The sequence below is a fragment of the Populus nigra genome, chromosome 3 (genome assembly GCF_951802175.1).
Source record: "Populus nigra chromosome 3, ddPopNigr1.1, whole genome shotgun sequence".
NCBI lineage: Eukaryota > Viridiplantae > Streptophyta > Magnoliopsida > Malpighiales > Salicaceae > Populus > Populus nigra.
Window position 1 is genome coordinate 10,916,138 of NC_084854.1, and position 10,628 is coordinate 10,926,765.

The window sequence follows — 10,628 nt, forward strand, 5'->3', positions numbered from 1 at the left end:
CAAAAGAATTGGTTACTTCTCTTAATATCCACGTAAATGGTCCATGTTGAATGTATTTAACCTAAATACCAAGAGTGAATAGCAAAACATTTTTTGACATGATTTTTAAAACAAAGATGAATTATTTAAAAAAAAATAAATGTTAGCCCATTGTGCCTTTTAATGTGGGACAGAACCTAATGGGCCTTGCAAATGCCCAATGATGCATGAGTGAATGATTTTGATTTGTTTTAGTTAAAAACCAAAAAGGGATAACTAACAATTGTTGATGGTTTGATAGTTTGAGGTTTAAAATCAAAATAGAAGGTTATAATAGTATATAAATGTTTAAGAACACGTTAATAATACAAGATGGAGTTTGAAACATAGTTTTCTGCTATATGCAAGGAAAACACCTAGACAAAAAAGTTTCAAAAGACCTATCTTGGTTGGCTTAGGCTGATGCTATAAATTCAAAAAAGAAAAGCTAAACTTGAAATATGTCATGTAAACCCCAAACTCCACACTGATGCAAGTATCACAAAGGAAACATAATGAGTGCTCATACATATGTGACTGCCTTCAGTAAAAGACTTAAGATACCTAATAGTCAAGAAGATCAAATAACAAGCAATCTCAACACAACTCACAAGTAGTCAATATGCAACACATATAAGTTTAGTTATCAAGTTAAAGAGTTCTAGTTAGGCTTACTAAGGATGAGCCTTGGTGTCAACCATGCCATTTTCGTTAGAATATCACATACGCAACACATCCCAAATATTCGCAAGTCCATTTCAAAATCTTAAAGGTTTCAATAGAAATTATTAACACATTTACAACAACACGTATATTTACAATGCCCAAAGTTCAAATATCAAATTTAAAAGGAAAGCAAAATAAAGGCAACAATAATGTGTGTGTGTTTTCAAAAGCCTAAAAATCAAAACATCAAACATAAAATAAATGAAGCAACAACAACAATATCAACTATATAAGCATAGATGTATACCTAAACTTGTAATTTAAGGATTAATTAGACAAATATATGAATACCTAGGGCTTTTGAAAACCCTAAATCTCAGGCTCCAACACAAAATTAAGACTTTACAACTTGCTTTTTCCTAAAATCATAAGAGACCTAAAACCTTAATTTTTATATTCTTAGTACTTTTCAGGTTTTCTCCCTAAAAAAATTATTTTCTTTCATTCGCATTGTTCCTCGTTTTCCTTTCTCTTTTATTTTCTAACTAGACCTATTTATAAGCAAGATAATCGACTTAATAAGATCGACATGAATTGTCAAAGTGCAAGCAACCCAAAATCAATCATTGAAGGGCCTAAGACATAAACTAAGACCACAAGTTTTACACAAGAGCATGCAATGGTTGTCATAGTGAGGTGTAGTAAGATAATTGTTGAGGAAAAGCAGCTAAATAAAACAGCAAAAGAAAAAAGAGACAAAAAACCTTTTATGGTGAAAGACAAACTACTCAAAGACTAGACGATGCCAAGATTATTAAAGGATGACAAATAACATGGCTCCAAACAATCCCAAAATTAAGCCAACCAATAGTGAAGAGGTATGTCGATTGTGAGGCTTTAAAAGGGCTAGCTACTAGGGTTTTATACAAGTCAAAGGAAGAAGAAGGTTGGGTATTCGACTCTTTGAAAATAATAGCTAGGGTTATTTCCTCCAACTTTGCTTTAAGGAAGAAGACAAAAGAGACTGCTTTGGTATATATATGGAACCTCTAAGAGGACAATATTTGATGTGGTGAAAGTTCAAAGCAGTCCTTACAAACTAATATCTTTTCTTTTCAGTTTTAATAGTCCTATAGTTCTAATTTTGCAATCTATAACCAAATTTAAGTTAAACAAAATAAAAAATTTCAATTGGGTCTTTGGCCAAAATTAAGTGAACCCTTTCATTCTCCCTGCATTTTTCAAAGTGGTTATTAGCTTGCAAAACTTTCAATTAAAGTCACAAACTATAAAAGTCAAAAATTTATCTAATTAAAACCTTGATTGAATTAATAAGACCTCCCAAATAATACCAATTTGTCAAATTTGATCATTGATCCTTTAATTCCTTTAATTACAACTGATTTAGTTTAGTTACACTATTGGAACAATTATCATATCCAATTAAAGCTTGAAAAACATTTGTCCAATCAATGCAAAAAATATTTTTTAGATTTTCTTTTTTTCAAATGTTTTTTAAAGTATTTTTGGCTATTTCTGAAGAAAAATTACTCAAGGTTAAAATGGGTTATAACAACCCTATAGAAAGAAAATTGAAAAACAAATCATGAATCACCATTTCTAAGAAAACCAAATGTAAAATGATGAAATAAAAAAAAACTCAAATAATAAAAAGGACTTAAGAAAAAAAATCCTAGTAAACCCAGGTGATCCAACCAACCCCTATTGAAAATTGGTTATGTGAGTGCGGTAAACAAATATAAGGTAAAATGAGAAAACAATATAAAGCTTAATTTCCGAACAAACCTAATGTTGAATGACAAAAATAGAAAATAAAATCAACTTTAAAAAATAACAAAAAAAAAAACCATCTCAGGCTAACTCCCTGAATTTGCAATCTAGGTAATGAGATTGGGATAATCCTATAGGAAAAAAAAACTCATGAAGTCCAATCCTAAATCAGCCTAATATTAGAGAAAGAAATTAAAAAAATACTTTTAAAAAAATTTAAGAAAAAATTAACTGGGGTCAACCTTCTAAACCCGTGACTTAGGGCATGAGGCTGGGAACCTTCTGAACCCGTGACTTAGGGCATGAGGCTGGGATTATCTTATAGAAGTCAAACGAGAAAAATCACAAAACTCAATCCCTAATAAGACAATATTGAAGGATGAAATTGAAAAAATATCAATTCAAAAAAAAAACATAAAAAAACAAATAGTGATAAAAAGATGACTAAAATTGACAAAAAGAACGTGGCAGGACACCTTGCAAATTTGGATAATTCAGCTTGAAAATCAAGGATAGGAAAGAGAAGAAAGGGATGAGAAAAAAGAAAAGGCCATTAGATCTTTACCACCGCCCACTCGTTGACATGTGCTGCCCCAATGAAAAAACTCATTGAGTTGCTTCCAATGCCACCAAAGAAGGTGATGTTCAACCACTAAAGGAAGTTACATGCGTTGCTAAAGTGTATCGGCTTCCTTCAAGTGTTGGTGCATGCAATGCAAACGTCAGCAAGTTTGTCCATGCTCGTTTAGCCCAATTTTTCCTATTTGTTTGAGTTTGAAATTTGATCCTTTAAGTCTTAATTATTTTAGATCAATAAAATTTTATTTTATTTTATGAAATCGAGTATCAACCATGCACCAAAATCTTTTCTCGACATCAAAAGATCCTAATATCTAGACAACCAAAAAAAGGGTTATGTCTAACCTCAAATAAACACAATGTGAATGGATTTAATTGAAATAAAAATAAAAATGAATAGGTGACTAAATAAAATTTTGAACCTTTCTCATGCTCATGCAATTCAGTCTTTGAATATTTATCATTGTTCAATTCAATCTCTATAACTTTAATTGTTCTAAATCAATAAAATTTTATTTGATTTTTCAGATTAAGCATCAATGGAGCGATAATTTTTTTTTCAATGCTAAATGCCCTAACTTAAGTAGCCAAAGCAAGACGCAAAACATATTCCCAAATAAAAGCGACATTAAATGAACAAATAAAAAAAGGTCTAGGGATCAAATTAAACAAATTCCAAGGATCATTTTAAAAAACAAATGTGGAACAGTATTGTGGACACAGTGTTTTGCATCTATATCACAATGATTTTGATATCAAATTTAGTTTGTTTTTATTTTTGTAATTTAACAACAACAATGAAGTATATTGGAGTTACAAGTCTACAAAATCATCCATTTATCATTTGAATAAACTTTGAATAAAGAATCATACAAATCCGTTTAATAACAAATTTTCTTGATTTAATCCTCATGCCAAGAGGCAATTAAGAAGGTGTTTACAATGAGTTACCATACGACCATGAAAACACTCGTTGTTAATTCATTATCAGTACGAAAACAACAATAAAAGCTTTGATACCAATGTAATAAAGTAATAAAATCAATTGTTCCACTGGTAATGAGGCAATAACCTTAACTTGAACATCTCATTATTAATACAAGAACACATCAAATTATCAATATTTATCAAAATATTGTAATAAAGTAAACATATCCATTAGTCATTCTCTCTTTCTTGATTATTTCTTCTTGTTCTCTAGTCATACTGCTATTATTTCTTGCGCTAGAGCTGGATTGTTCTATATATCTTTATAGAAGTATTTCTTAAAAGCTTCCATATGAGCCACCTGCAAACATATTGCTAATATTACAGACCCGTCTCCATTAGGACTTGGCAGAAGCAATGAGTCCCCATCAAAATCATGAGTTCCTGGTCCCATATAAATCTCCTTTCCCCACCCAAAATCAAGGCCATAAATAGGTAGGGTTAACCAACTAACCACCCCGATATTTGGGTTCCCGTAAAAGGGTCCTTCAGTGCCTCCTAGTGCGTGAATGTCTTGAAACCTTGTCAAGTTTGGTTGATTCTTCAAGAAATCAATCGCAGATCTCACATACGCATTTGTCACCGTTTCAATTGCCTCCCTTATCTTTCTTGCGGCATATCCCAAGGGCTTTGACATGAGCTTACCGGCGTGACTAACCGCGATCACATTAAGAGTAGCATTGCCGAAGTAACCATCAGGCAAAGGTGACTGCATCCGTTTACGTGAATCAACACAAACACCTAGAGCAGTTGGCTGCTCTGGGTTGTGTCCACGAGCCTTGCAAACAGACCTCCAAACATGTCCAGACAAGGTCTCATATCTAGTATAACCACGACCACTATCTGTACTGATTCTTTCCTCATTTGCCACATTCTTTAAATTTTCAACCTGAACTTTGGTTAGCCTCAACATGGCTACAGTTGCCTTCTTTTTTCTCTCTTCAGCGTTATTCAACTGCCCCAATAGTAATGGTGGAAGATCGAACTCCGCATGATGAAACTGTGAAGCTATTGGAGGATCCCGAGCTCGCAAGACCTTTCGGTCAAGAAAAGGAACCATGCCTAATGGCTCGCCACGGGCGATTCTTGCCCACTCTGACATAAAGTGAAGAGCACTTTGCCCATCAACAACAGCATGAGATATTGTTAAACTTAGGCTAATACCACCACATTGGAACTTGGTGAGTTGCACTAATAATAGAGGCAAGTCATGTATTGGAACGGTATAGTCAACATATGGGATTAGGTATTTGTACTCTGAAGACGGTAGGAAGTCGCCAAGATCTTCAAGCTTGGATTCAGATTCAGCCTCAGTGAACATAACACCCATGGCATTGCACTCAAGCTCGAGGCGGCCACGGCCTATCCAGTGTAAACGGCCAGCTAGTAGATAAAATGGCACCAAAGCATCTCTCAATGAATCTTTAAGGTTATTGACGACATCATTGGATGATGTTAGCCAGTTTGGCGATGGTTTGTAGAAGTAGATAGTGGGAACATGCGTTATTGTTCCAATTTGATCCAACTCAGAGAGGGAAACGCGGCCGGTCCATGTTGGTTTGGCAGGTTTCACTATATAAGAGCCTTTGATTGCCACCACCACCATTATTATTATTATTATTATAAGAGTGAGATCGAGTTGCGAATGCTACAATAAGTTGTATTTAAAAGCCATGTTCAAGAGTAAGAAAAATGAAGATACGTAGATACTTTGTTGAAATGATTTTTTCGTGAGTCTAGTAGTTCCCTCGAAACGTCCGATCCTAAGGAGAGCCCATCAACACCTTCAAGAAATTAAAAAAATAAATGTTGTTCTCTTGCAGTTCCCAGGGAATGGATGAATTTTTTTTCCAAATTCTTCAACTTTTCATGCAAATGAGAGGAAAGGCATGCACGTGAGGTTTGGATTGTGCACGAATAAGCCCTGAAAAGAGGGTCAGTTGGTGAAGGAAGAGCAGTGACGACTTAACAAGAGCGAGCAGTGCATGAGAAAAATATAGCGACTTGAATGAATTTTTACAATCAAGGGATAAATCGTGTAGAATTATTTAAAAATCAATAATTTTTTTTCCTTGAAACCCAGGTAGCCAAAACATTTGACCAATCGAAAATTGAGTTATTAATTAATTAGTGCATGAACTTTGTGTTGTTATTTGTCAAGTATACAAAATTTATTTTTTACCGAATAAGTTTTTTTAACCTTTTTGAACCGGATCAAGTAAGTATAAAATGTATGCTAAGTTGTTCACTAAATGACAAATGGAATCATAATATGTAACAAAAATATTTGACGGGTTGAAAATTGGTTCATTTTTCAGCCAAATAAACCAACCCACAGCATACATAGAATCTTAATTTAAATCAAACCCAATTTAACTACAATCTAAAAATACTATTTCACATAATCCATCTTTAATTTAACATCAAAATACATGGTCGTTACTATTGTATGATGAACAAAAATTTTGATTCTTACCTGACTCTACATCGAGAATTTCCTAAATGACGGCTATTGTGTCACTCGCAAGTTCTGAATTCAAGATGCTACATGCAGGGCTTGCCTTGATGCAAAATATGTGTAGGGAGTATACACCCTAGAGATAGGTTATAATTCTTTTATGTGAGACAAAGGGTAAGTTTTCTACTTGATCTCTAAAAAAAGTTTCTTATTATCCTAGTGATCACCCCGGTAAGTTTTCTACTTGATCTCTAAAAAACGTTTCTTATTATCCTAGTGATCACCCCGGTGAAGACAATATGAGGGGGTTTAGTAGGTAATGGGATAACATGTGTACCAATTATTACTAGTCTAAGCACTCAATGAAGAGTTAGAGTTTACACAAACTTAAACATTGACTAAAAGTCATAAAGTAAACTGTCAGTTCTCCACTTAACTTAAAGTTTTTCAATGTGTGCCCTCACAAATAATATAAGTGATGCATGAATACCTTTGCATGACAAGATGTAAAAAGGATACATGCTAAAGCTCTTAAACAAAGTAAATCATTCATTACAAACATCAATCTTATCATAACATGAACAAACAAAACAAAGCTTAGTCTTAAGATCCCTAGTGGAGTCGCTATCTTATCGTACCCTTTTCATGGGGGCGTGGCGTCGCGACGACACTTCCCGGGTGGTGTTCTGGAATGATCTTGGGTTTGATAAAGGAGTCATCACCTAATATTATAGTTACTGGCATCCCGAACTGGTCTTTTAGAGATTCTAGGAAATTGTTTAGTTACGTAAATGAATGGTATTAGCACCATTAGTATGTTTTACCTAATATAGGTTGCTAGAACCCATAACATTTTTCTTTTTATCTGTCATAATCTGATGATGCTTCTATCATCCTATTATGACAGGTTTGTTACAATGAACAAACCCTGGTTTTCTCAATCAAGAATTCGGTCTAGAATGGTGAAATGTTTAGAGTGAAATATTCTCTATCACTCATTTGATTTTTATTGCTTTGTAGGAACAATTTGGAGGCAAAGCAAAGAAATATGGACCATTAGATTAACTATATTGATTGTGGACCATTTGATTAAAATTTAGGTTACTTTGTGAGAAGGTTTCTAATTTTAAAATCAGTATTTTTCCTTTCACAATTACAAGTAGACCACTAAAATCATAAATGCATTTTCTTTCTTTATTTTTTTATGTTTTGAGTTTTTTAAAATACCAACATCAAAGTAGACTATATAAGTGCGTTTAAAACGTGTCGAAAGTAGATTTTTTAATGTTAAATTCTTTGGAAAAGATGTTGAAAATGCTAAAAATGATACGAAGACATTAAGAACATATTTTTTGGGTTTTTTATTTATTTTGTTTTGCTATTTTTTGGTTTTTTAAAAAAAATAAAAAAAAATTGGGTCAAAAAATTGGTTAACAACACCACATATGCTTTCCTTGTAGAAAAGGAATCCTTACTAAATAAGAAGTTTATAAATCAAAAGGAAACAAATAGCAAAACTTGTATAACAATTTCTAGCCTGACTTCAAACATGTTGTTCTCTCTCGTTTAGATGAATTATTAGGCCTACTATATATGTATGGAAAGATTGAGATATCTAGTTTTTAAACCAGTTAGAATCACATTGAAATTCAACATATAGATCTGCATATGTCCCAAATAGTACACAAATATCTAGTTTGGTAGATTAGCAACTTGTTAACCCAAATATCCATAATCAGTACAACCAATTCCTCTTGGATCTTTTTAGTTTTAGATCTTGTAATGAGCCTAATTAGCACCTCTAATGAATCCTTTGGTGATGCTTGTTGACTCGTATTATTCTCTCTCTCCTCAAAAGGATTCTTCCTTGAATCAATAATATAAACACCATCTATGGGCAATACATCCTCATAATTTTACAACCAAGAAAACAAAAGGAAAAAACGTGACCAAATACAAGTATCAAGTTCATTAGTGTTAAAATATGCTTATTTATTTTCCTTTTTTTATAAAATCTAATTTGTTTCTTTATTTTCTCCACACTCTTCTTTTCTCATCCTTTTTTTTCTTTTTCTATTTTCTTCTTTCTTTTCTCAACTAAAACCCTATTTGTCTATACCTTGGCCAAATTTGTTATCTCAATGCTCTTATTTTTTTACTCTTTCTCACATCTTTACATGGTTGTTCTGAACTTTTAGTTTTACCTTTCTTATTTAGCTTCATAAATTTATCTAGGTATTAATGGTACAAGTGTGAATGTCTTCCCATCTTTTTCAATATAATATTTATTCTTAAACCCATTATGCTTGGCTTTTCTATTACATTGTCAATAACACACTAACAATAAGTGAGTAGCATTCATAGGAACCACATCACATAAAAATGACACACTAATAATAAATTAGTAATATTCATAGAAACCACATCACATAAAATTTCATCCTTATACTTCCCAATTGAAAAAAGAAATCAAAACTTGTTTAGTAACTCTTACTTCAACACATGCATTCAACCATTAAAGTATATATGGTCTTTCATGCTTAATAATATTTAGACTCATTTTCTAACAATTGTAGCACTAGAAACATTAGAACAACTCTCATTATTAATAATTATATTACATACTTTGTTATTTAAATAGCATCTAGTATGAAAGATCTTCATTTGTTGCTTCACATCATCATCCTTAATTTGAATATTAAGTGACCTCATAATCATCAAAGCCTCTCCATCAACTAGATACTCAACATCACTACAATCCTCAAGTAGTGGCATCTCACCCTCCTCAGATTTGTCACCTTTGAATTTAATCTCTCAATGTTATCTCATAATCATAACCCTTTTGTTTAGACATTGTAAAGCTATATATCAATTCTCCAAACACCTAAAACACTTAATATCATGATTATAGTTTCAGTTTACCTTGGACAGTAGTGGTTGAATCCTTCTTTGTAGGCTTAGGTGGTTCAGCTGTGCTTCTTATAGTATTTGGATTTAAAGGGGCAACCCCCTCTCTCCTATAATTTGGCCACAAAATTGAAAAAGAACTTGAATTACCCACTTGGCTTGTAGTGCCCTTTTTTTTCAACTACCTCTCTACCCTGGTAGCAATGTGAACAATATCATCTAACTCAATATAATGTTGTAATTGAACCACATTAGTTATCTCTCTATTCAAATCATTTAGAAACTTGCTATTATAGTCTCTTTATACTTCACAACAATAGCTCTAATCATGACAATCTTCATTTCTTTATGGTAATCTCCACACTTTTAGACTTTTGAGTCAAACTTTGCAGTCTCTGTAATAATATCCAAGGACAAACTTTTTTTCTTATAATTTCTTTCATCTCATCCTACGTCTCTACAGGTCTTCCTCTATTTCTTATCATATCTAAAATAATCTGAACCCACCAAATAATAGCATAGTCAAAAACTTAATAACAACAAGTTTTACCTATTTTTTTCTCAAAGTAATGGTGACAATAAAAAAATTAACTCTACTTTCCTCTCCCATTCGAAATATGCTTTAAAATAGTTTCTTCCCTAAAACATCAGAATCTTCATCTTAATACTCCTCAAATTTATATCCAAACCATCATAAAAACCATCCTCCCTATTTGCTCTTCTACGGGTGAAATAATCATGTGGCTAAACTCCCCATGTTTGTGTATTCTAAGCTGTTAAATCCTCACACCATAATCATGATCAAAATCCTTAGCCTTCTTATTTGTAGTTTCAACTATAAACTTCTCTAAAGGTTAAATATCTCATCTCGTAGGCATTCTGCCCTTGAGACCTTTATAGACTAGCCCATTTTGAAGGCTAGCTATTTTAGTTCTCAATCTAGTCATCTCATTCATAACCTCTCCAAACATTGAGTTCATCATCTCTAATTGTTTTTGCATAACCAAATAACCCTATTCTGGATTATTCTTATCCTTTGGTGATGATGATCCATTTTTTGTTGACATAATCAAAATCTAAAAATCTTATAAAGAGTTTTAAGGATGAAATTTTCTCAAATTAGTTACCAAAAATATCTTGCTTTTTACTTTCTCCTTTCGTGGCTTCTTAAATATATTTGGCTTTTTGTTCTTATATGTGAGTATTGTTATCTCTTTAATTA

The 10,628-nt window shown here is 32.5% G+C and overlaps 1 protein-coding gene across 1 annotated transcript; it reads right to left on the reverse strand.

Moving 5' to 3' along the window:
* Positions 1-4,294: 4,294 nt before the first annotated feature.
* Positions 4,295-5,647, reverse strand: LOC133688661 (spermidine hydroxycinnamoyl transferase-like). Its single transcript, XM_062108232.1, has one exon. The coding sequence runs from the start codon at positions 5,645-5,647 to the stop codon at positions 4,295-4,297; it is 1,353 nt and encodes a 450-aa protein (XP_061964216.1).
* Positions 5,648-10,628: the final 4,981 nt, after the last annotated feature.